Source organism: Gobio gobio, assembly GCF_949357685.1.
Source record: "Gobio gobio genome assembly, chromosome: 1".
NCBI classification, from domain to species: Eukaryota; Metazoa; Chordata; class Actinopteri; order Cypriniformes; family Gobionidae; genus Gobio; species Gobio gobio.
The window spans coordinates 34,362,479-34,389,978 of record NC_137097.1 but is presented as its reverse complement, the minus strand read 5'-3'; the positions used below and the strand labels follow the sequence as shown (position 1 = coordinate 34,389,978).

At 41.7% G+C, this 27,500-nt stretch overlaps 1 protein-coding gene across 1 annotated transcript; it reads right to left on the bottom strand.

The window, feature by feature from the left end:
- Positions 1-467: 467 nt before the first annotated feature.
- On the bottom strand, positions 468-24,534 carry pecam1a (platelet and endothelial cell adhesion molecule 1a). Its single transcript, XM_079832972.1, has 15 exons — positions 24,431-24,534; positions 24,319-24,342; positions 22,328-22,621; positions 21,962-22,243; positions 18,569-18,829; positions 17,592-17,861; positions 10,381-10,665; positions 7,892-8,164; positions 7,473-7,614; positions 7,291-7,370; positions 4,456-4,509; positions 4,314-4,379; positions 3,125-3,196; positions 1,441-1,463; positions 468-784 (listed from the first exon to the last, which is right to left on the bottom strand). The coding sequence occupies exons 1-15, from the start codon at positions 24,483-24,485 to the stop codon at positions 734-736; spliced, it is 2,232 nt and encodes a 743-aa protein (XP_079689098.1). The 5' UTR covers positions 24,486-24,534; the 3' UTR covers positions 468-733.
- Between the last annotated feature and the right edge of the window lie 2,966 nt (positions 24,535-27,500).

The following is a 27,500-nucleotide window of genomic DNA, read 5'->3' as shown; positions in this document are numbered from 1 at the left end:
TGAAAATTATGTCATTAATTGCTCACCCTCATGACTTCCAAACCTATAAGACCTTCGATCATCTTCTGAACACAAATGAAGATATTTTTGATGAAATCCGAGAGCTCTATGACCCCTCCATAGACAGCAATTTAATTAACACTTTCAAGGTCCATAAAGGTGTAGTAAAAACATTGTTAAAATAGTCCATGTGACTCCAGTGGTTCAACTTTAATTTTATGAAGTGACGAGGATAGTTTTTGTGCACAAAAGCTAACAAAAATAACGACTTTATTTAACAATTTCGTTCTAGCCTGTGTCAGTCTCCTACGCTGTTGTAAAACCAGTGCAACTCCTGCGTCATCATCACACGCATGCGTCGTGGTGCTCATGTGAACAACATCCTGTTTGGTGTTTGATCCTAAAATGTTTATTAAAGGATACTTTTAAAAGTGGCTCAGTAGCTCCCTCATGTTCTGGAAGCAAATATGTTCTTCCTTTTAATCAGTGTTCTTGGAAAAAACAAAAACAAAAACAAAACAACAACAACAACAACAACAACAACAAAACAAACGATTTGATTTGACTGCTCAGATTTTAATCTCTGATATACAAACATCACAACGCATTTTACTCACATTTCAAACAGTCCAGGCCACAAAGTAATATTAATAACATTAGGAAAATTTGAAAAATGAAAATCAGTTTCTGGTGGTGGAGAAGCTGAATAAATTAGATGGAATGTGTTGAGACATTATGCAGTTTCTTGTTCACTGTTGTTGAGTTGCGCATACTCCAGAGCCGCCTGTTGAGAAAAGCACAAATAAGCTTCCCTGAAAGCTTGCAGAATAACATAATTTAACATCTATCTATCTATCTATCTATCTATCTATCTATCTATCTATCTATCTATCTATCTATCTATCTATCTATCTATCTATCTATCTATCTATCTATCTATCTATCTATCTATCTATCTATCTATCTATCTATCTATCTATCTATCTATCTATCTATCTATCTATCTATCTATCTATCTATCTATCTATCTATCTATCTATCTATCTATCTATCTATCTATCTATCTATCTATCTATCTATCTATCTATCTATCTATCTATCTATCTATCTATCTATCTATCTATCTATCTATCTATCTATCTATCTATCTATCTATCTATCTATCTATCTAATCTATCTATCTATCTCTCTCTGTCTGTCTGTCTGTCTGTCTACAATTTTTTTTGTGTGTGCAAAATATAGTTTCTAATTTTTCCTCTTTGGATTTTGTATGACCATCACATTTTCTTGTCAGCCTTCATAGACCAAGTGAGATATAAGGTGTTTCTTCTGTGGCACCTATTTCTTCCACAAGAGGGCCTCCCTGTGGCAAAACTATTTGTACATACCTACATGTGGACTTGTGTGTCTGTGTCTGTGTCAACATTGTGCGTCACTTACGCCCTCAGCCTGTTCCGAAACTCCTATAAAAAACAAATGAACCACCGTCACAAAAGAGCCGCAGCGGAAAATGGATGAATATTTAATAACTGCAGCCCAACTTCCTGAACCAACTCCAATCAACTCCCAAGGAAGATGAGTGCGGTGCCTGCCTTGGGCTTATCGTGTTAGTGCCATTCTAATGTGCCTGTGTAAGTAATCTGTTTCCCTCCAGATGCAGCTATTGTTTGGCAATATGTGGGCATGCCAAAACCCATTTCAGTGTGACCTCTGTAGTGTTTCAGCATTGTTTCACACGCATACCGCAATGATTATCAAGAGGTCTCGCTATTAATCAACTAGGGAAAAGGGGCTGTGGAGTGTTTATTTGTGCTGATGAAACAATAGACGAGATTGTGTGTCGGCAGGGCAGAGGAACATGAGGCTCCAGGGCCCATTGTGAAAACAGGAAGCTCTTTCCCACCGGCGCAGGATATAGCCACCTGGCGTCTCATGCATGACGAAAACACCACACTTTCATTAACAATGTCAGTTAGTACGCAATGCAACAATGCACCTCTTTTACTGCCTGTTATGGTCATGCTTGAAGGGGAGGGTGGTATGAAAGTTAATTTCTTCCACAGAATAAAATATAAAAATTATAATTGCGACTTTTTATCTCACAATTCTGACTTTTTTTTCTCGCAATTACAATTCTGAGAAAAACATCAGTTGTAAACTTGCAATTTTGTGAAATAGTTCCTCAGAATTGTTAGTTTATACCTCACAATTTGGACTTTATTTCCAATTGCGAGTTTGTGTCTCACAACTGTGAGAAATGCAGTCAGAATTATGAGATACAAACTAAAATTGCAAGTTTATATCCTACAATTCGGACTTTATAACTCATAATTATGAGTTTGTGTCTCACAATTGCGAGAAATGTTACATTTTCAAGTCGGAATTGCAAGAATTCCAAGTGTTTATCTCACCATTCTGAGTAAAAAGTCAGAAATGTTTGTTCAAAACCTGGTATTTTGTGAAATAAAGGCATAATTGAGAGATATTAGCTTGCAATTGCGATAATTATTATTTTTTCTTCGACTTATTTTCTCAGAAGAAAAGTTTGTGTCTCACAACTGCAAGAAATAAAGTAAGAATTATGAGATACAAACTTGCAATTGTGAGAAAAAAGTCAGAGTTGCGAGTTTATATCCTGCAATTCAGACTTTATAACTCATAATTATGAGTTTGTATCTCACAACTGCGAGAAATTGTACATTTTCAAGTCAGAATTGCAAGAATTCCAAGTGTATATCTCACAATTCTGAGTAAAAGGTCAGAAATGTGTGTTAAAAACCTGGTATTTTGTGAAATACATTCAGAATCAAGAGATATAAGCGCGTAATTCCAAGAAAATCGTTTTTGACATATTTTCTGAGAATTGTTATTTTATACCTCACAATTCTGCCTTTATAATTCGCAATTGTGAGTTTGTGTCTTAAAATGTGAGAAATAAAGTCAGAATTACAAGATACAAACTTGCAATTGTGAGAAAAAAAGTCAGAATTGCAAAATTTAAACATCTGAATTGCAAGATAAAAAGTCGCAATTGCCTTTTTTATTTTATTTTATTCTGTGCCGGAAACAAGCTTCCCTAGGGTTGCCATGCTGTAAAGTTTGTGATTGAAAGATCAGGGCTCACCTGGTGTGGACACTTGGACCTCTGTATGCTGGTCGCTGTATTCAGGCTCTATGCTTTTCTTCACAAGAACTTCTAATACAAATATGGAAGAACATTTTTTTTCAGCATACAAATAGATATTTATCTTCTTTACATATTCCATTTAAACTTTTTTGTGCAGATTTGTGATTTTCAAAATAGTTGGGGGGGGGGGGGTAATACATGGAAATAATAAAACTAACCATAAAAATTAATAACGCATGGTGAGGACAGCAAAATAAACCCAAAGCTTCACTATAGTCCACGTTCCGCTCTGTAATTTTCAGCTGATGTCTACGAACACAGTCTTCACGCAGCTCAATTTTTGTGTCCACATGTGTGAGCCATTGAATATTCAAATAGATGGGTTCACTAAGAGGGCTTTCACACCAACAGTTTAGTTCGAAAGAGGGCATGGAAAGTTGGTAATGTGAAAGCTGTCAAGTGGACCGCGGTACCAAACCCCGAGACTACCTGTAGGAGGTGGTCTGAATCTGGTTTCACTCGAACTGTGGTTGCATCCGAAATCACATACTTGAATGCTACAGATCCACAATATGAGTTCTGACTTGTGATACAGCCTGAATCATAATGACACTGTGTTCGTTCTTTGGTTTACCCTGCTGAGACTTGTTTCTCCCGAGTTTTTTTTTCTCCATTCTGTCACATGATAGAATTTGGGTTCGTTGCCAATGTCGCCTCTGGCTTGCTTAGTTAGGGCGCTTAATATTCAATAACAATACTGCTTTGACTGCACACTGACACTACTGGATGAGAACTGAACTGAAATCTGTGTCCTGAAGCAGAACCAATTGTGCTTATACAATTTAGAATTAAAATTTGGAAGTTAGAGAATTTCCCACTGACTTTCATTGCTAGAATGTTCAGCATTTAAATGGTGGCAGTGACATCACTGTAATATTTGCATGCTTAATTGTGTTCTAGCAATTTCTTAGAATTTGAGAGTCATAACATGAACAAAGTTTTCAGTGGCTCAGCATTTCACACTTTGAACATTGCTTTTCTGTTTCGCCACTGGTATTAATACCAGATATAGTTTACATGAATACCCAAATCGCTTCAAGGCTCTTTCAATATTTATCAGATTTACTAACAGATTTGTTTTCCAATGACTCCATTTGAGGGATTCTTTGATAATCTTGCATCTCACCTCTGCTGGGATCCTCTTCCTGTGGGTGAACCAGCTCAGAGTCCACATCGGTATGATCCTCAGAATCTAGTTTGATAGCAAGCAGACATTGTTATGAGATGAACTCACATCACATAGGCCTCCTCCTGTTTAAAGTCTGTACCTGAGCCAGATCCATTTTCACTCCAGACATTCCTGCCCATCACACAGGGAGTGCCTGTAAGGCATAAACAAACAAAAATTTGACTTCAACATTCAGTGCCAGGGAAAAAGGGATAAAGTGCAATTTTCAAAATGACTCAGTAATCAAAATTCAGCAATTTCAATAATCTATAGTAACCCAGCACGCAAAGATACCGTAAATAGATTTGACGTAACAATCCACATAGCATTGTTTGCTTGTACCAAACTCCACAAGAATTACATTGGTAATACAAAATCATCCATCAAGAAAAGTATGATTTAGAACACTATACAGCTCAGGTTTTTACCTGCGTTACTATAAGTGCATTTTTTACTTATGCATCATAAATTATTTTTTTGAGTCTTGAGTGCATGGTCTGAAGCGCACGGTGCAGGTGCACTTAGGGTGTGTCCGAATCCACTTTTGCTAGGAAAAGGACGGAAAAAATGGTCAGCGCACCAGGTGCATGGTCCAAAATGGTTGTACCTAGTCTCATCTCCCATTCCCTTTAAAAGCCTGTTGCACTTGCACCATGGCAGATTCACTATTTACATGGCGGAATTTGTGAGCAGAAAGACTGAACACTTCTCCAGAGAGGAATTTTTTACATTTAAAAATGTTTGTGTGCTGCTGCCCTGTGTGTGTAATAAGTAGGGTTGGGAATCGTGAGAAATTTTCCGGTTCCGGTTTCGGTTCCGCCTAACGATTCCGGTTCCGATTCCGGTTCCATTAAAATTATTACACAAATAGTGGTAAAGGAAAAAGGCACAATACGCAACTCAAACAATCCATTTTGTGTTTATTACTTGCTCTAAAATTAATTTACAGGTTGGCAATGTCAAAAAAGTCCTGTACTGTACATATATTACAGTATTAATTAAGCCATTCTTGCAACACATTGTTTTTCAAATGAACACCTCTGAAATTGTCTTATTACATTTTATCTCTCTGTCTCTGAATAAAACCAAGTTATAAATTATATTTATTAGTTATATTTATTAATTAGTTGTATATTAATTTAATAGTAATTCAGTTATTCAGTGAACTTGTAAATAATAAATTGCAATTCAGCATTACAAAGCTAATTGTGCCTAAACGCTTACCTAAACCATGGTGACTCAACGGTTGACATACATATATATATATAATATATATATATATATATATATATATATATATATATATATATATATATATATATATATATATATATATAGGCCTTACACTATAAATCTGGTATAAGCCCTGAGGCACTTTGTGCTGTAGCAAATGTTTTGTCAAATTGCTAGTGCAGCCTCCTTTGCATGTTATTAACTTTTCACATTTTGCTTCATTATCATTCATTCTTTGGAAATGATAATCCATACTTGTGACTTTCTCTTCGCCATGCTGGTGGTCAACGAGAAAATATCTGACGCAAAACCGTAAATGTGTAGCGCGAGGGCTTTCAGTGCTGAACTGCGTTGCACTCCTGGAAGCGGCAGGCAACGTAATTAATATTCATGATGAGGTGAGCCAGAGTTGCCAGGTTTTCACAACAAAACCCGCACAATTGTGCACAATCGCTTCAACCCGCGGACATGAAACACAGCCCGCGGCAACAGTGGAAAACGGGAAAGCGGGAAAACCACGGACTTGGCAACACTGGCTGTCACTCGCTATGAAAGGATACGCTTCCAGCGCTTCGCACACACATTGCACCAGAACCGTTTTCGGAACCGAAACTTAGGAATTTCGCGCGGTTCTGGTATTTTTCAAAAATCAGTTTCGGTTCTGAATAAGAACCGGTTCTCGGTTCCCAACCCTAGTAATAAGCATGTGTATGCGCATTGTGCACCCGCCTATAGGCACATATTACTAACGCATCCTTTAAATAACACAAAAAATACTGCTCTATTTACTTTAGACCAGGTTTTTGATAGTCAATGTCGCATTTGTTTTCAGTTCCTCAAAATAGCAGCGCGCCAACAATGCTCCTGAACACACCTGGTTTTCAGACCAGCACGCCCATGGGTGAAACGATGGGCACGAGTGCATTTGCTATTTAAACAACGTGGCGCTGGATGTGAAAATGAGAACTGTGTCAGGATGAAACTAGCAAAAAAAGCACTCTTTCAATTAGTATATCATCAAAGGCCGTTTTCTCAAAATGAGAAAAGCCAGAAATTTCCACTTTAGCAGCAAATTCACCTGATTTATATAACTTTTAAAAAATAAATGGTGATTTTATTTTTCTGGCTGCTGACAGTATTTTTTTAATCTATAAATAGAGCAATTAAAAATCCCCACTGTAAAATTTTTAGTAACACTTTAGTTGAGTCACTTTAGTCCTTTTTACAAATAACTTATTAGCATGCATATTACAAGGATATTGGCTGTTTATTAGTACTTATAAAGCACATATTAATGCCTTATTCTCCATGACTTTATTCTACATCCCTTAATCCTACACAATACCTAAATTGAACAATTACCTTACTAACTATTATATAGTTAATAGTGAGAATTGGACCCTAATCTAAAGTGTGACCAAACCTTTAACTCTGTCAACAAAATAAAACAAGAATTTTGAACCCTAATTTTTAATTAGACATTGCCTCATTTGCATATTTAAACATAACATTCCAGAAAACGCAATACAATACGCAATACAAAATTATTGTCTAAATAATTATTCAACTGAGGAAAGTATGGGGATATCTATTAGTTTTTACCCTATTCACCTGTGGCACATTGCCTTAAACACACAACAGCTTCAAAAATAGCAAAATGCACTGTATTAATATTATTATGACAGCAATGGGGATTTGTTACCATTGAGATTGGTGTTGTCTTCAATGTCGAGAGTGAGGCTTATTCTCATGGGGTCACCCGATTTGGGCCTTGAAGGTTTTCTGAGACAAAAAAGCATTTTCAAACAGATTGAAGATACATTATAATGATGATATAAGACATAAGAACTGTAGATGTTAAATAGAAATGAAGGGGCTTCTTACACTGATAACTCCGTTGTTTGCTTTTTTCTCCGTGGATTTGGCATGGATTTCTTCACAAAGACTGTCAGGACTATGACGATAGCCACCAAAAGCAAGATACAGAAAACTCCAATAAGAGCTTTCTTCCACACTGCTAAACTGACTATAAAACACACACACACACACACACACACACACACACACACACACACACACACACACACGTAAATATTTTTTACCGGCCATGTTTTTGCAAAAACAGGCAGTTATGACAGCAAAACTTTTGATAGCAGTGAACATTTCTGTATTTAATTTCGATACCACAGCTACTACTAACCTAACATATATACATTTATAAATTATAAATGATAAACAGTAATATAAATTATAATTTATCAAGGAGATCAAATGGTGTGTTGGTGTGGTATTTAAAAATGTACCGCCAATCCTGGCTGGAGAACTCCTAATTTCAGTTGCGTAGTTGGACGCCTCACAGTAGTAGTCGCCTCTCTGGTCTCGTTCTATGGCTTTGACGATATATCTTCCTTTTAAGGATCTGACTTCCGGGGTGGAGAAAGAGAGCTGAACTCTGTTGTGATACCAGGTGAAGGTGATTGGGTGAGTACCCTTCTGTACACTGCAGGTGAGGGTGAGATCTGTGCCCTCTGTGACCGTAACATCCTGTGGCTCCAGAACTGGCTTGGACACTGGTACTGATGAAAAGACAGAGATATACCAGCTACTTTAGTCAAGAATAGTAAGAGATAGTTAGGCCAACAGTGCATTAGGCCATATTTTTAATGGACTTTTTTTAGAGTGTGTGTGAGTGAATAAATAAAGGACATCATTTTCATTTTTATGCAAACTATCCTTTTAAAAACTTTATAAACTTGTGTTTTGACATTAGACATATTTCACATACATTCATAAAGTACACTATATTGCCAAAAGTATTGGACATCCCTCCAAATAATTGACTTGAGGTGTTCCAATCACTTCCATGGCCCCAGGTGTATAAAATCAAGCACTAGGCAAGCAGACGCTTCTATAAACATTAGTTAAAGAATGGGTCGCTCTCAGGAGCTCAGTGAATTCAAGCGTGGTATCGTGATAGGCTGACACCTGTGGAATAAGTAAATTTGTGAAATTTCCTCACTACTAAATATTCCACGATCAACTGTTAGTGGTATTATAACAAAGTGGAAGCAGTTGGGAACAACAGCAAGTCAGCCACGAAGTGGTAGGCCTCGTAAAATCACAGAGCGGGGTCAGCGCATGCTGAGGCGCACAGTGCGCAGAAGTCGCCAACTTTTTTACAGAGTCAATAGCTACAGACCTCCAAACTTCGTGTGGCCTTCAGATTATCTCAAGAACAGTGCATAGAGAGCTTCATGGAATGGGTTTCCATGGCGGAACAGATGCATCCAAGCCTTACATCAAGTGAAATGCAAAGCGTCGGATGCAGTGGGCTAAAGCACGCTACCACTGGACTCTAGAGTGGTGGAGACGTGTTCTCTGGAGTGACCAATCAAGCTTCTCTGTCTGGCAATCCGATGGACGAGTCTTGGTTTGGTGGTTGCCAGGAGAACGGTACTTGCCTGACTGCATTGTGCCAAGTGTAAAGTTTAGTGGAGGGGGGATTATGGTGTGGGGTTGTTTTTCAGGGGTTGGGCTTGGCCCCTTAGTTCCAGTGAAAGGAACTCTTAATGATTCAGCATACCAAGACATTTTGGACAATTTCATGCCTCCAACTTTGTGGGAACATGAATGACATGAACATGACTGCACACCAGTGCACAAAGCAAGGTCCATAAAGACATGGATGAGCAAGTTTGGTGTGGAGGAACTGTGTCCTGACCTCAACCTGATAGAACACCTTTGGGATGAATTAGAGCGGAGACTGAGAGCCAGACCTTCTCATCCAACATCAGTGCCTGACCTCACAAAATGCACTTCCAGAAGAATTAAAAAATCCCATAAACACACTCCTAATCCTTGTGGAAAGCCTTCCCAGGAGAGTTGAAGCTGTTATAGCTGAAAAGGGTGGGCCAAATGCATATTTAACCCTACAGACTAAGAATGGGATCTCATTAAAGTTTATGTACATGTAAAGGCAGGCGTCCCAAAACTTTTGGCAGTATAATGTATATTTACTGTTTGTTTCTTTGACATTGATTAATTCATTACTTTGGACAAGTCTCCAGAATAACTTCTTTTAAACTTGGTTAAAGCAAACAAAACGTGATACACCAAACCATACACTAAACCTAACCGATAGTGTTCACAAAATCAAATGTAAGATAAAAACGCATTCACACTCGTGATTTGTGTTTTACTGGATACTAGACAAGTTTACTACATCAGAAAAGCCATACACATGGAGCTGGTTATGTGATGAAAATATCAAAATGTATTAGTTTACAAACCATGCACTATTGTACAAGTGTTTTGAGGTCAAAAACATAATATTGTGCATGGAACCAAGCATAAATAAGTCTTTATTAATCAATAAACTGTCCCCGTTATCATAATTTGAAAAGGAATGAATGCTGTTGGTGTTTTACTGCCACTAGTGTTCATTTCAACTGGAAACTGCTTTTCAAATGTTTTTCCAATTAGCTTTTGCTGCAAAACAATCGTCAAGACAAACTTTGAATGTTGGCTTGAAAATCTTTCTCAGAAAATTTTGCTAAATGGCAATGCTTTTTATTTGGCAGGCTTTGATGTGCAGAACAGGAATAAAATGAATGTGACACAGTCATCAAAAAAGGTACCGCACACAAAAGTCTATTAGTGATTAAGGCATCTAAAAATGGCTACATGCACTTCCAAATTATAAAAAAATGGCAGCAACATCAATCATCAACAGGCAACATCAATAGGCACACAAATCTTTCAGCATGAAGATATCAGGATGAGCTCCTCTTACCTATGACTTCTGCTCCAAGAGGGTGACTGGTCCTACTGATGGATGGCCCCTGGTTATGAGCCTGACATGTGAAGCTGTTGATCTCTTCTGGATAACTGATGGAGTTTATGCTGAAGAGTGCCTTGTCAGCTGCCTGAACCACTCTCCTCTCAGTCACTGACATGCGGGCCTTCAGTAAGCTGTATGTTATTGGAAGTGTTCCATTCTCAGCTTCACACAAAATCTTGAATGGCTGACCAACAATCACCTTATCAACAGCACGAATGACTGGAATGGAAACAGGCACTGGAAAAAGAGGGGAGATAAAAAATGAGATACATACAGTTGTGCTTGAAAGTTTGTGAACCCCTTGCAGAATCTGTGAAAATGTGAATAATTTTAACAAAATAAGAGGGATTATACATGTTTTTGTTTAGTACTGTCCTGAATAAGATAGTTTACATAAAAAGTGTTTACATATAGTCCACATGACAAAAAATAGCTGAATTTATAAAAATTACCCCTTTCAAAAGTTTGTGAACCATTGATTCTCAATACTGTGTGCCGTTCCCTCGATGATCCATGGCTGTTTTTGGTGATGGTTGTTCCCTTTTGTTCAGTCACTACGACGTAATGTTAGTGACTAACGAATGGGGGTTTCGCTTAGAAGCCTATCAACTTCGAGTTTAGAGAAAACGCCCAATGGCGTGCCAATGCCATGGGGCATGCGGAATTTGCATACGTAACTCCGCCTCACCGCGTGAGTATATAAGGAAGTACGTGGCAATATCGCATTATGTTTCTGCTTTCAGAGCCAAGAGGACCTCTTCACTCCTACAGCCTTCTGAGACTTGTCAGCTTCTTCGAGACGAGCAGCTTTCCAGTCAGTGTTGGTGTGACGGCGCGTTCCAGTGATCCCATACTTCCTGCCTGCTGATCTGCGCAGTGGTCTGTTTGACAGCTGGTGTGTGTTTCCCTGGGCGCTTCGGCATCGACTGCAAAGTTTCCTCTCTCAAAAGAGCTTGCACGTGACACGTCCTTTTCAGGATGTTTCGTCCGTGCACTTCTGGGTGCGGTAGATCTCTTCTACCTTTCGACGGGCACGAGCGCTGCGTGACGTGTTTGGGCTTTCAGCACGCTCAGGCAGCGCTCGTGGATGACTCATGTTCTCTCTGCGGGAACATGGCCATCTCGGTGCTACGATCAAGACTCCGTGAACTCCGTGCTGATGCCGGAGCGAGAGTCCCCTCTGTCACCCCCCAATCTGCGGTCTCCCCCGGAGGCGGCACTTTGGCTGGTGGCCAGGGTGATCTAAGGGTGACGGTGTGGAACAAAGCTCCGACGCTAGTTCCTCGGCCCACACCCCCCTCTCATGCACCTGACCCGGCCCGTGCTCAGACGTCTACATCGGGGCCGGCTCCTGCTGTCCCGACTGTGGCGTTTGGCGCGGCGGAGGACGGAGAGATGTCTATCGCCGCATCACAAGGTGGGCTGGAGTCATCTGAGGATGATGATTCGGCTGTGCTGCCACCCTCGGGTGCGCCAGCATTGCCCGAGTCGGACCCAGAATTGACAGCCATGCTGTCTCGGGCCGCCGCAGCGCTTGGGTTGGAGTGGAACCCTCCACCTCAGCCTGAGCGTTTGCGGTTGGACGATTGGTTTTTGGGGGCGGCGCGCTCGGACACCCGTCCGACCGCTCCTCCAATACTTTTCTTCCCCGAGGTGCATGAAGAGATCGCGCGTTCCTGGAAGTCCCCGTTGTCTTCCCGCGAACGTTTGGCGAACTCTTCCGCCTTCACCTCCCTCGATGGAGCTGCGGCTCATGGGTACACTGGGGTCCCCCCAGTCGAACGTTCTGTTGCGATGCAACTGTGTCCGCAGAGTGCTTCGTCCTGGCGTGGTGACCCAAAGCACCCCTCCAAGGCCTGTAGGTTTTCGTCATCCCTGGTGGCGAAGTCCTATAGAGCTGCGGGGCAGGCCGCTGATTCTTTGCATACCATGGCAACTCTTCAGGCTTACCAAGCCAAGTTGCTGTGTGATATGCACGAGGGGGGGGCTGACCCAGGACTCAGCAATGAGTTGCGTGCCGCCACCGACCTCGCTCTCCGGGCGACGAAGGTGACCGCACGCTCCCTGGGTCAGGTGATGTCCACAAATGTGGTCCAGGAGCGACACCTATGGCTCACCCTGGCCGATATGTGTGACGCTGAGCGAACCCGTTTCCTCAACACCCCCATGTCCCAGGAGGGGTTATTTGGCGGGGCGGTCGAGAGCTTCGCCCAACAGTTCTCGGCCGCTCAGAAGCAGACTGAGGCTATAAAATACATACTGCCCCGGCGGTCAGCTGCTGCCTCCACCCCACCGCCCGCGCAGTTGCCTCAGCCTGCTCGCCGCCGAGGGCGCCCTCCTGCGGCTCCCTCTACCTCTGCGCCACCCAGGCAGCAGCCTCCACCCGGGCCGTGCAGAGGCAGCCAAAGGAAGGCGTCCCAGTCCGCTCCAGCCCCGCAGCCCGCGAAAAAACGCCAGGCTAAGCGGCGCTCCTGATGCGGACGGCTCAGGGATGGGCAGTTCTTTCCAGGAGACGGCAGCAGGGCCACTCCTTCCCCCGGTGGAGGGCCGGGGGAGAATCTTTTGTTCAGCTGCTGGCCCCCGGGTCAGCAGCACCCTAATGTGGTTAAGGAAAGAACTGACAACCCCATCCCTGAGCCCCCAGAGATCGGTGACGGCAGTGCGCGCCACCCTCGGGTCTCGTCCCTCTCTGTCGCCAGCCCCCTGGCAGAGCAGACCCCAGTGGAACGTGCGTCCTTCCCTGGTCTCCTCTGTCAGGGCGCAGCCGTTAACCGTGCCCCGACCCCGGGACGCCCAACAGCCTCCCCTGTCCGGGCCGGTAACGCTGCCTCGCTGCCCCACCCTGGGTACGTCTGCCGTCCGTATGACCCCGTTGGTGCAGTCTCTGGAAGCGTGGCTTCAGCTTCCGGGGCTGTCCCGCTGGGTTGCGCGGACCGTCAGGCTCGGCTACGCGATTCAGTTCGCGCAGGCTCCTCCCCGTTACAGGGGAGTCCGCTATACCGTGACCGGGGCCCATGCCCCCGTCATGCGTGCAGAGATTGCCACTCTACTGGCGAAGGGTGCGATCGAGCCTGTCCCTCCGGCCGAAATGAAGTCGGAAGCCCCTACTTCATTGTACCCAAGAAAACCGGTGGGTTACGACCAATCCTGGACCTTCGCATCTTGAACCGATCCCTTCACCGGCTTCCGTTCAAGATGTTGACTGCGAAACGCCTTTTCGAATGCGTTCGTCCTCACGATTGGTTTGCAGCGATCGACCTGAAGGACGCCTACTTCCATGTCTCCATCCTTCCTTGACACAGACCGTTCCTACGGTTTGCTTTCGAGGGGCGGGCATATCAGTATGCGGTTCTCCCATTCGGGCTATCTCTGTCCCCTCGCGTCTTCACGAAGATTGCCGAGGCAGCCCTTGCGCCCCTTCGGCAGCACGGGGTCCGCATCCTGAACTACCTCGACGACTGGCTCATACTGGGCCACTCTCGAGAGCAGGTTTGCGGACACAGAGATCTGGTTCTCCACCACTTAGCCCGTCTGGGCCTTCGGGTCAACTGGGAAAAGAGCAAACTTTGCCCCGTGCAGAGGATCTCTTTTCTCTGTATGGAGATCGACTCGGTCGCCATGTGCGCGCAGCTTACGAGCGAGCGCGCGCAGTCTCTGCTGACTTGCCTCCGTCAAATCGAGAGCAAGAGTGCGGTTCCACTGAAACTATTTCAGAGGCTCCTGGGGCATATGGCATCTGCAGCCGCGGTAACGCCGCTCGGATTGCTTCATATGAGACCGCTTCAGCACTGGCTTCGCGATCGAGTCCCGAGATGGGCATGGCTGTCTGGCACGCTCCGGATCCAAGTGACTCGGGCCTGCCTACAGACGCTCACCCCGTGGTCGAACCTCAGTTTTCTACGGGCCGGTGTGCCCTTAGAACGAGTTTCCAGGCATGTTGTCGTATCGACGGATGCCTCTGCCACGGGCTGGGGTGCCATGTGCAATGGACAAGCAGCCGCGGGCTCCTGGACAGGACCCCAGCGCCTCCTGCATGTCAATTGCCTCGAGTTGCTGGCAGTACGGTTCGCCCTGCACCGCTTCCGAGCGCTGCTGAAGGGTCAACATGTGCTTGTCCGGTCAGACAACACGGCCGTAGTAGCGTACATCAACCACCAGGGCGGTCTACGCTCCCGCCGTATGTCTCAACTCGCCCGCCATCTCATCCTATGGAGTCAGAAGCACCTGAGGTCCCTTCGTGCTGTCCATATTCCGGGAGTCCTGAACCACGCAGCCGACGAGCTCTCGCGGTTTCAGCCTCTCCCGGGTCAAAGATTGTCTCATTGGGTAGTAGACACCATTGTTTTGGCTTACCAGCAGCAAGGTCGACCATGTCCCCTTGGTGTGAGGGCACACTCCACTAGGAGTGTGGCCTCCTCTTGGGCTTTAGCGCATGGCGCCTCGCTAGCAGACATCTGCAGAGCTGCAGGCTGGGCGACACCTAACACATTCGCCAGATTCTACAATCTCCGAGTGGAGCCATTGTCCGACTATGTACTCGCCTCCCCCCGAGGGGCCGGTAATGGACCAGGCTCAGGTGTCTTCGCTTGCTCGCCATTCCTTTTTCCTCGATTTTTCCTCAGGTGAGCTCCCCGAGAGCCCTGAGCTCCTCCAGCACTGTCGACGCCGACATCAGTTCAGTCTGCCCTTTTGAGCCCAGATCCTCATGTCCGGCCAGGTGCCCCATGTGCATGGTTCCCCTCCGGCGACCCCCACATGTGTATTTCACCGTAAGTCTCCGCAGTGAGCGGGTTTCTTCCCTTGGCGTGTCCCCGCCACCCCTAGGGTTAAAAATCCACCTTCGGCTGGTACCCTAGAGATCTTCCATATGCAGCCCTTAGCGGGTCATATGTGTCTCTTAAGTCCTCCCCACGGGTAGGCATCTTGGCATTCCCTCACTGGGATATGCTTCCCAGTGTACCTTGGTATTCCTGTGTTAAGTGGGAGTCCTTCGTCCGTATTAGTCTTACGACAGGGTACTCACACTTACGCAGGGCGCTGGAAGACAGCTGAGTGGCGGGATTATATTGGGACCCCCATTCGTTAGTCACTAACGTTACGTCGTAGTGACTGAACGAAAGGGAACGTCTCGGTTACGGATGTAACCCTCGTTCCCTGAGGAGGGAACGGAGACGTAACGTCCCGTTGCCACATCAGCTGTGCTACCTGGAACGCAGGAATTCAGTCTTGGCTCCTCAAGCAGGTAACATAATGCGATATTGCCACGTACTTCCTTGTATACTCACACGGTAAGGCGGAGTTACGTATGCAAATTCTGCATGCCCCATGGCATTGGCACGCCATTGGGCGTTTTCTCTAAACTCGAAGTTGATAGGCTTCTAAGCGAAACCCCCATTCGTTAGTCACTAACGTTACGTCTCCGTTCCCTCCTCAGGGAACGAGGGTTACATCCGTAACCGAGACGTTCATGAGTCCCTTGTTTGTCCTGAGCAGCCCAATGTTCTTCCGAAAAGTCCTCCAGCTCCTGCTAATTGTTCAGTTTTCCAGCGTCTTTAGAATAATTGAACCCTCTCCAGCAGTGACTGTATGATTTTGAGAATAATTTTTCCTAATTTTGTTTAAATATCAATTTGTTTCATTTTGTACTGCCCTTTAGAAGCAACAGAAGATACTTACATGTTTCCCGGAAGACAAATTAAGTACAATTTACCCTGATCTTCAAATTCAATAGGTTTTCATTGTGATTCCTTCACATCAGTGAATGTTTGAACCTTTTTTAATAGTTGTGTTTGATTCTGTTTGATTCCCTCAATTGTCCGCAGTGTGAAAAGATGGATCTCAGAATCATACAGTCACTGCTGGAGAGGGTTCAAATCTTAAAAAGATGCTGTAAAACTGAAGAATTTGAAGGACCTGGAGGATTTTACTGAAGAACATTTGGGCAGTTTAACCGCCCAGAACAAAAAAGGGACAACCATCATAAAAACAAAAACAATTATGGATCATCCAGGTAACAACACACACTATTAAGAATCAAGGGTTCACAAACGGGGTCATTTTTATAAACTCAGCTATTTTTTTGTCTTGTGGACTATATGTAAACATCTTTCATGTAAAATGTCTTATTCAGGACAGTACTAAATAAAAAAAATACATGCATTTTGTATGATCCCTCTTATTTTGTTAAATTGGATTCGCAACTGTATATTTGCAGCATATTGCAAGCAGTCAGCTCTACACTCTTAAAAATAAAGGTTCTTTATTGCAGCCTGGTCTCATTGCGAAAATGTACCTCTGGCAACGTTTTTGCAAACCCCAAAATACGTACCAATATGTACATATCACTGCAGTTTCAAAGTGATATGTCCACTGGGTGCCGCCAAAAGCTTCGTTTTTTCCCGGAACAGATGAGCGTCAATCTGACGTTTTGTGACATTGTTTTTTTAACGTACACCTACACTAAACCCTAAACCTAACCGATAGTGTTAACAAAAGCAAATGTGACAAAAAATACAATAGTAACCATGTCTTGTTAAGCTTGTGTGAACTCATCTTTGAGCTCTTTTATCATGACTTGTCTTTCACGGGATTCGTACCTGAGCTTTCATTATTACAAGTACAAATCTGTACCAGCTGAGCTACTGAGCAAACTTATTATATAAAAAAAGCAGAGCATATGGAGCAGATTAAGTGACGCAAACTCCAAAATGTATTAATTTACATGGAAAAAAAAAAACTATAAAAAGTGCTTGCTGTTTTACTGCCTCTAGTGTTCATTTCACTTTGAAACTGCAGAGATATGTACTTATTGGTACGTATTTTGGCGGTTTGCAAAAACGTTGCCAGAGGTACATTTTCACAATGAGACCAGGTTGCTTTATTGGCATTGATGCATCCATGGAACCTTTGCATTCCACAAAGAGTTCTTTAGATTCTTAAAATGGTTCTTTTGAGAACTGTTCTCTGAAAGGTTCTTTGTAGTGTGTAGTGTGTTGGCACCCTTGAGTTTGACTATATTGCTAGAGTATAAAACATCTTTTTTATTACTATGTTATAACATAGTAATAATGAAAAAATGCTTTGTTATAACACTCTATTAATATTATAGAAATCTATGCATGTCATCTAATGCTGGAGCTTTGGCAAAAGCATACACTCTTTACCTTTAGCTTTTAAAATGAGTGGTTCGCTGGTCTTGTTAACTCCTTTAGCCACTGCCATACAAGTGTATTTCCCATTGGTGGCCAGGCTTGCAGTGGCAATGTACTTGGCATCTGAATGAATGAGCTGATCTTCTTTCAGCAAAGCATACTTTATGTCCGCTTTCTTGATCTTGTCTAGGGAGCTTACAGCACTGCTGCAGATCAGAGTGAAGCGTTCTCCTTCAAAAAACTGATCTGGGTTCATTATCAAAATCGGCTTTGAGAACAGTTCTGAAGAGGGAACATAGAGTCAGAAAAAATTATTATATGATCATGCAGTGAAGGGTCATTATAGTTAACTAAAACTAAAACCATAAATTGTTTTAGAAAAAAAAAGTGAATTACTTTTAATAAAAGTGAATTACTTAAAATAAACTTTAACTGAAATAAAATAAAAAACCTCAAACGTGTTTCATTTCAGCTAGATTAGTTTAACTTGATATACTAAAATGACAAACTAAAAATTAAATAAAAACTATATGTAAAAATAAAAATAAAAATGACAAACACGACAAAAATTTAATTGACACAATTTAACACAAACTAATAATAGTATCTAAATTATACTAAAATAATACTGATGCAGTGTAATTTATATTAAATGCTGTGTATTGTATTATGCAGCATTAATTTCTTGGCAAAGGCGAAATAAATGATAAACAAATCAGAACAAAATCTCCATGCACAGAACTCTGCACAAAGTATATAATTATGTGCAAAATATGTGTAAAATAATTTGAATTGTGAAAATGTTTGATATTCCATTTTCCATTCCAATTTGATATTCAATTTTCACTACAATTTTGATGCATAAGTGCCATTATTGAAATAAAAAGGCAAACTTTAATGCAACAAAGTCATTTGGAGATGAATGTGGAATCTTGATAGCTGAAGGCATTCTAAGATTAGCCAAAATGTGTATCTTTGTGGTTAGTTACCTGTGACATTCAGCCGATAGACTGCCATCTTTTGCACGCTGCCTTTCTCTGCTTTACACACATAGTCCCCTGAATCCTCAGTTCTTACTGTGAAGCTGTGTGTGAATGTTGTATGATATTGATGAAGTACGGTATTGCCTTTAGTAAGGAACAACTCGAGGTCTGAGGGATATTGCACCTCACATGTGATCTGCACCCTGTCACCCTCAACAACATTCACCTCGGGGGAGATGCTTATTTTTGGCACGATCACATTAAGATCTATAAAAAGGAAAAAAAAAGGTCCATCTCACTGTCAAAGCAAAATATAACCAGCTGTGAATATGCTCTATAAAGACCCCATGAAATTACTTGATTAGCTGTTTTTTGTGTTGTTGTATTACTTGGCATATTGTACTGGGGGAGAGTCATTACAACTTTAGGGAATGTTTATTAGCACTTTATTTTACAGCCCTGTTCCCCATCTACATACTATATACTTATTATAGAAACTGCAATAACTGTGTTATAACTACAGTTGGTATTAACCCTGAACCTTCACCTAAACCTAACCTTAAAATTTGCATAAATCCATGAGTGAAAGATGATCAATATTTTTGATATTAATGACAAGATTTCAGTGCCACTTTTTTCTGTCCACAGTGTTTTATGGAATTATTTTATAGAGTTTATTATGGAATCCATAATGCTGTCAGGCATGTTGCAATAATCACTCAATGACGAGAATTCAACAAAAATGATTTAATAGTAAATCAAACTTGAAACATGCAGGATATCAAAGGAATAAGCTTAAAACACAACCAGGTTGACAATGACAGCACCGAATCATGACCAGAAGGAACTAAAGGCTTAAATAAACAGAGGAGGATAATCAACAGAACAGGGAACAGTTGTGTAACTCAAATCAGAAACCATGGTAACTAACAAGTAATGATAACACAAGGATACAAGAACAAGGAAGACACAACCAAAACACAATGAAACTAACACAACGCTGACATTACACAGACAGACAGACACTGGGAGGAACTATCAGAGAGAAACATCACAGAGGAGACGATGGAGGGAGGAGTCAGCTGACAACCCGGAGAACAGCCAGGATGAAGGCTCATGGCAGAACCAATAGGTGGAGCCAGGAATGCCACCAAATCCTGGAGCCAGGAGAGCTGGAGACCCAGGTGGAGCCGAGGAGACACAGAGACAGAGCAACACACTGTAAGGCCTGAAGGCCGAGGTGGAGCTGTGATGATGAGCGGCCGAGGTGGAGCCATGGTGCTGGAGGACTGAGGCAGAGCTGGTGCGACTAAGGAGAAAGGCATATCTGAAGGTAAGGAGAAGCCTGAAGGGGTGGAGGGACGAGGCACAACTGAGGGCCCTTCTCTGGTAGACTGACCAAGGCGAAGCCGGAGGGACGAGGGAGCCCTGTGGAGCCGTGAGGACGGCAGTCCAAGGTGGAGCTGAGGCAGAGTGACGGGCTCGGCAGCGCAAGATGGTGCCAGGAGATTCAAGCACCAAGGTGGAGCTAGGGTGATCACCTGTCCCGCTTTGCGTTGTACCGCACAGCATTTTCACCCCTTGTCCCGCATGTCGCATATTGAGAAAATGTCCCGCATTTTCACCAGTCTGTTGATTTTTAATGATCATATTGAAAAAACATGCATGCGTTCTTTTGCCTTTTTAAGAAAGCCTTTTATTAATTATTTTTGCGGCATCGTTTTTCACCTATATTTAACAGCGCTTCGTCAGAAGTAACATCCCGCCTTACACAAATACAAAAGCCGTTTTTTAAACCATATCCAATGGTTGAAAAGAAAGGAGTAAACACGGTCACTAGCAGGTTGTGACGGCTGTCAATCAAAATGTGGAGCGGTGATTCGTTCCATGTGTTCCCTGTCAGAAAACGAATGGATAGTTCTGTATATAAATGAATATATATATATATATATATATATATATATATATATATATATATATATATATATATATATATATATATATATATATATATATAAACTAAAATTCCCCCCCAATTTTGTATATATATATATATATATATATACTAAAATCCAACTAAATAAATAATGAAACAAATAAAACAACATTAAATTACTTAATCTTATATATTAATTTATATATATATATATATATATATATATATATATATATATATATATATATATATATATATATATATATATATATATAAATTAATATATAAGATTAACTAATTTAATGTTGTTTTATTTGTTTCATTATTTATTTAGTTGGATTTTAGTTGCCCTTGGTCAGAACTGTTTCAAAAGTAGTTATCTGCATGATGCCTGCTGCCTTTGGGCTCAGTGATGTTGAATTTAAGATTATACAACAGTTTCAGCTTATGTTTTAGTGTTGGTAACATGTCCCACATTGTCCCACACAAACTTAGTAATCGTCCCACATTTGGTTTGTTTGATGGTGGTCACCCTAGGTAGAGCTGGAGACTGGAAAGCCAGAGGTGGAGATGCAGGAGACTTGGAGCTAGGTGGGAGGCATTGGGGAATAATTCCTCACAAAATTTAACAGAGGCCAGGCACAGCTCACCCTTAGCAGCGGGAGCATGGCCAGGGCTCCAGTCCATGCCCTTTTACTCAAATCAAAGACCGTGGAGACTGACAAGGAATAACAAGGAACACAGGCAAACAAGAACGGGGAAAACAAAACCAAAACACCATGACGCTAACCTAAATTAGATATCCGCTATCTTTTTAGATGTTCGTGTGTGTGGAACTCTACTCAGCATTTTTTCCGTTTAATATGAAGAGCAATACTTTGAGTTTTTGGAGTGAGCACGGCTACCTTAAACACCTTAGATTGTTTATTACATAAGGCCTATTTAAGATTTTGAGAGACTGCAAATTGTAAATGCATTTGCACTACTGTTCAAAGGTTTGGGCACTGTAAGATGTTTGGATGTTTTTGAAAGAAGTCTCTTATACTTAACAAGACTGCACTAATTTGATCAAAAATACAGTAAAATACAGGATCAGTGATCATTCAGAAATCATTCTTATATGCTGATTTGATGCACAATAAGAATTTCTTATTATCGATGTTGAAAACAGTTGTGCTGCTTCATATTCTTTGACGAATAGAAAGTTCAAAAGAACAGCATTTATTCGAAATAGAAAATAGAAATATATTATGTATTGCCACTTTTGATCATTTTAACGCATCCTTGCTGAAAAAAAAGTATTAATTTCTTTAAAGGGTTAAGAAAAGTCGTAATGCGTAAATCTTAAAACAGACTGAAATAGTTTTGAGTGTAGCCTACAGACGTGGACTAAAAGCCACAAAACAACAGTTTTGATTTCATGGGGTTTTTATACTGACCAAGGAAAATGTACATGATGTTACCTTGTACAATCACTTTCACCGTGTTGCTTTTGTTGGAGAAGCCTGCATTGGGATGCATGATAACCATATAGACGCAGTGCAAGTAGATGTCTGTGAGCTTCTGCGTGGTAAGAGAGGTCGTCACAGAGCTGCTGGAACTACTGACTCGCTTGACCTCCTGATCGCCCTCGTAGAAAAAGAAGTTCAGACTGCCCGTCTCCTCTGGTGCGCTGCATGTTGCACTGATGATATCCCCCTCAGAAATGATATCAGACTTCACCTTCAACGTGGGGACTTGAAGGCCTGTATGGGTTTAAAGACTCTGTATTAACCACTGACCTCACATCACATCAATCTCTTTTGAGGGGCATCAGTTATGTTACTAACCTGTGACTCTGAGTGCCTGACTGTTGCTGACCTTGGTCTTGTCGTAGATGCGGACAGTGCACTGGAAGCGACCCGAGTTGGACACCCTGGCTGGAGATAAACTGCGCACCACCACTGAGTCACTGGTATTTTTGGAGTACACCACCTGATCGTCCTGCAGGAAGCTGAAGATGTATATCAGCGGCTGGGGGAGGCTGTGACTGACCTTGGCCTCACAACGCAAGGTTAGGCTAGTGCCACTCTCCACATTATTACCAGGAAGCACAGTCAACGTCACCTGATCAATGGTGAAGGCTGCTCAGAAAGACCCAGAGATAAAACACACACACGTTTGTTTCACTATATTAGTGAGGGCATTGCATAGACTTTCACTGACAGACACACACACACACACACACACACACACACACACACACACACACACACACACACACACACACACACACACACACACACACACACACACACACACACACACACACACACACACACGCACACACACACACCATGTGGGGCTGTGTTGAGAAAATTCCACATATCATGAATACAAATATAAAATTAAAACATTAATGTAGCAACAGAATATCAACAGATCATAAAAAACATAAAATGATAATTATATAGCAATTATATGAAATAAATAATTTAAATAAATAATAATATTAATTCAGATTAATAAAATTTTAATAATTATGTAAAATTGTGTGTATGTAATCTATTTGAATGTATTTGTAATTACACATTAATGGTGAAGTTGCAATTTAGCATATTTAAAATGTATAACTTTAAATATAATATACTGTAAAATAACTACAGTTAAAATTATAATCAAGTACTTTACATGCGCTTTAGTATGCAAAATAAGTGCACTTCTTTAAAGTACAATTTTTTTTTTATTAAAAAACGATTTAAAATTTACTTTTTTAATCTAACATTAGTACTAAGTGCACTTTTTTAAAGTACTTAAGTGTGTTAAGAAACGGTCATTAAATCTTTATATATGTATGTCTTTATATGTATCTTTAAGTACACTTAAGTGGTCTTTTATTTCAGTAATATAATATTATTTGCAATTACAGTTTTTAAAATATTCTTTTAAGATTTGAAGTAGGCTATACACTATAAGTGCACATTCCAATCTATTAAGCGCTATTTGTTTTCACAAGAGGTGAATTCTGGGATTGCCCTCTCTGTGAAAGGTAAAAAGATGCTTCAGACAGCGCCAGTACAGTATGTTCATTCTTACAGAAATGTGCGCTTCCTTTGGTTCACGAAAACAAAACAAGCCCATCAGGTGCCACTTCTAAAGAGTCATCCTCTTGGTATGTTTACTTTGAGCTGAACACACTGAGCTCTTTTCCTGAAGTCTTAAAGAAGGCCACACTGAGAGTGTGGATAGCAGCGACGTTCCGAACAGAAAGAAGCAGAAGGAAGGAAATCACATAAACAAACACAAAACATTATTCCCTCAGGAGCTCAACAGAGCCTGTGATTTCTGCCGTACAACTCTCAGCCTGGCCAACAAACACAATCAGAGTTCTCCGCTGTAAACTCCACTAAAATCTGGAAAAACAAGGATAATCCAAACTCAAATTTAATGGTGGTAGGTTGATTAGAAAACGTTAGTGTTTGTGGGTAGGAATCTGCATCACTGATCTTGTTTGAGCCTCTAATTAGACGCAGACTAAACATCAAGCTATTACACGAGGCGCAAACTTCCTGTGAGCGACTAAACAGTGTGTGACAAAATATCTCTGAAGGATCAAAGCATCCAAGCGAATCACAGATCTGCTCTGACTAAAAATACATCAAATAAGTCTCAGAAAAGCTCAGAACTGTCATGATATTTCACTGCTCCCTTATAAATCAAGCGGTCAGGTCCATCTGAAAGAGGTAAAAATAACCCAACAGAAACTGGAGTCCTGAAACTGTCGTCATGACCAAAACCGAGTCTCTCACAAGCAAATATTAAACGGAAACTAAGGACTTACCTGCCTGTGTATCGGCCGCTTGCCCTGCAGATAAGAGCAAAAGTGATAAAGAGATGAGACAAATGAATAAAAAGAGGATGTGACGGTCTGAATCTGTCCATAGTGTCCTTACACAGAGCGCTCAGGCTGATGTGGAGCAGGCCGAGCCAGAGAAGACACAAGCGCATCTTTACAGGTGAGTGTTCATGAATGTGAAGGACGTGGAGGATGGAGAGAAGGGCAGAATGCTTGCACTTATCACATGGAACCGCCTTTCTTTGTTCAACGTCGATCAGGAAACGTGTTCCTTCCTCAGGATGTGTGTATTTGAATGCGTAGTCCGTCCAGACCCTTGAACACATTGGCTTGCTGTTAATGGTTTGGTCTTAAAGGCCTCCTGTTTCAATGCTGTGTTGAAGACATCACAGAGATAAATAAGATCAAGAAGATGTATCAGCGTTGTGGTATCCGTCCAACACAAACATCTTTTTTTTGGCCCTGGCACCATGATATCAAATTTCTTGACATGGTAACTATGGTAAAACCATGCGTTCTTTGAACAATTTCAGATGTTACTATGGTTTTGAACACAGACCATAGAAAAAACACAAATTTTTCATCATGTACCATAATACAATGATTTTTTTTTTCATGTGGTGCACACTGCAGAGCCAAATGATGTCCAGCTCCCCTCACTGGATGTAATGGGTGGAGCTTGACCAAGTCCAGCTCCACTTCTGTGGACCTATTGGGTGGAGCTTGACCTAGTCCAGCACCCCCTCACTGGATGTAATGGGTGGAGCTTGACCAAGTCCAGCTCCACTTCTGTGGACATATTGGGTGGAGCTTGACCTAGTCCAGCACCCCCTCACTGGATGTAATGGGTGGAGCTTGACCTAGTCCAACTCTACTTAACTAGATGTAATGGGTGGAGCATGATCTAGTCCAACTCCACCTCTCTGGATGCAATGGGTGGAGCTTGACATAGTCCATCTCCACCTATGTGGACCTGATGGGTGGAGCTTGACCTATTTAGCTTTAGGCATATAGTTATGGGTAGAGTTAGAATGTGAGTGGTGCTCACTGCAGAGCCAAATGACGTCCATCTCACCTTCTCTGTATCTAGTTATGTTTAGTGATAGGGTTATTATGGGTAGGGTTAGGGTGTGGTTGAACTGTCAAGCTCCACCAATTTGTTATGCTGTGAACAGCCTCTCTATATTTTTGATAGAGTTTGTTGATCCTGGAACAACATTCCTGTTCCAACATTCCAACGTTCCCGTTTCATGCCGAATTTAAGGCTTAAAAGTCAAACCCATCCTTTGCCAGATGCATAGAAAGAATAGCTTCTGCAAAAATGACCTTGACACCACAAGGCATGTTGGGCACATGACAGAAAGTCCATGATTAAACTCGTTCAAAGAGAATGGGTTAAAAACAAATGTCAATATTTGCCTCTGGCTTTCAAGGTTCTGAATATAGATCATTTCTGAAGTGTATCTGTCTCACTGGCCAAGTGAGCTCTGCTGTTAGGTTGCAGTATGCAAATTTGACCACTAGATGTTGCTCTAAGTTTGCATAGAGGATGTTGTGTGCAGGGAGACTGTGCGACTGTGTTCAGTCTTTAAAGAGGCAGAGGTTTATGTTGATATTAAATTAGTATAATGCTTCATCTCTTCATTATCAAAGACCAGAAATGAGCAAAATGGTATTTCTGTCCCTACACTCCTAAATTACCTGTCAAAACAAGTTGTGATGCCTTGGATGAGAGAATTAATTGAAGCTGTCACATTCACTGCATCTGTGTGACACTTTGAGCGAAAGCCTCTGTTAATGGCGGTTTCTTTCCTCACTCGCCTGAGGGAACTCCTGAATTAATAGTACTAAATGATTCATGCTGTATGTTTGAGCTTAATTGGGCGTCTACCTCGCTAGCACACACCAGCACACCAGTTTAGCCTTTTTCAGTGTGTTAGCTCTGGTTTAGCACACCATGTCAAACACAGGATGTCCTGCTACCAACATGAAAACAGATGCCACGACCACAAAGTCAGAGCACAATGAAGAATTAGTGACCAACACTAATACTCTATTGTCTTTCTGCTTTAGCTGCATGTTACACTCTATTTTATATTATATTTTGTATAATATATAATACAATATCATGCCTTTTATCACCTGAAAAAGGGTCTCACAGCAACAACACTCACACAAATATGTGCATGTAAATATGTTCATGAACTATGTGTTGCCTCAAACACAGCAGAGACTGTTAACAGTCTAAAAAAAAAAAAAGCCTGCAAAACAGCTTATAATCTCAATAGCTCTATTTTAGCGGCATCCTTGCACCATTCACAACATCTTAGCAAACAACCACACTAACCAATCACAAAAACTTAGCAACCATAGCACAGAACATTTTATACACACATTCAAAGGTTGGGGATGATAAGAGGTGTTCGTTTTAAAACCATTAACATTATGCTAACCAAGGCTGTTTTTCATTTTTACACAGAAACAGTATAAGCAATATTTTTAAATATTAACTGTTTTCTATTTGAATATATATATTTTTTAATTGATTTATTCCTGTGATCAAAGCTGGAATTTTAACATCATTACTCCAGTCTTCATTGTCACATGGTCTAATATGATGATTTGATGCTTAAGAAACACTTCATATTATTATCAATGTTGAAATCAGTTGTGCTGCTTAATATTTTTGTGGAAATTGTATAACTTCTTTTTTTTTTTTTTTTGATGATGAATAGAAAAATGTAGGGCGGGACTTGATTTTGTCCTTGTGGAAATGATTGGATGGTGGTGGTTTGCTATTGCTTGATCTCATATGAGTGACAGGTTGTCCTGCCCTCACACCAGTAAACAGGTAATCAGAGACATGGAAACAAGGTACAAAAGCTCAGAAAAAAATGGTATAAAAGTTGTCACGGGGGCGGATGTCACCGTCAGGTTGTGAATAGAGTTTGTTAAAGCATGGTGGAGACTTGACCTGCAGAACCAGGGGGACACCCGACAGAGACGGAGCTGCTGGCGGTGGAGACCCAGGCGGAGATGAAGAACTGAAGGGATCGGATGATACCGAATGTCTTGGAGGGCAAAGTGGAACCACAGCGACAAGCAACCGAGGTGGAGACGCTGCGCCGGAAGACTGAAGCGGAGGTGGAGCAAGCAAGGACCAAGGC

Bases quoted from the DNA above. Each gene is read 5' to 3' on its own strand.
- pecam1a (XM_079832972.1), bottom strand. From the start codon at position 24,485: ATGCGCTTGTGTCTTCTCTGGCTCGGCCTGCTCCACATCAGCCTGAGC. The intron at 22,244-22,327 runs GTTAGTAACATA...AAACCCATACAG, and splicing joins TCAGGCACTCAGAGTCACAG to GCCTTCAAGTCCCCACGTTG. The intron at 7,615-7,891 runs GTACATTTTTAA...TGTGTTTTATAG, and splicing joins TTCTCCAGCCAGGATTGGCG to TCAGTTTAGCAGTGTGGAAG.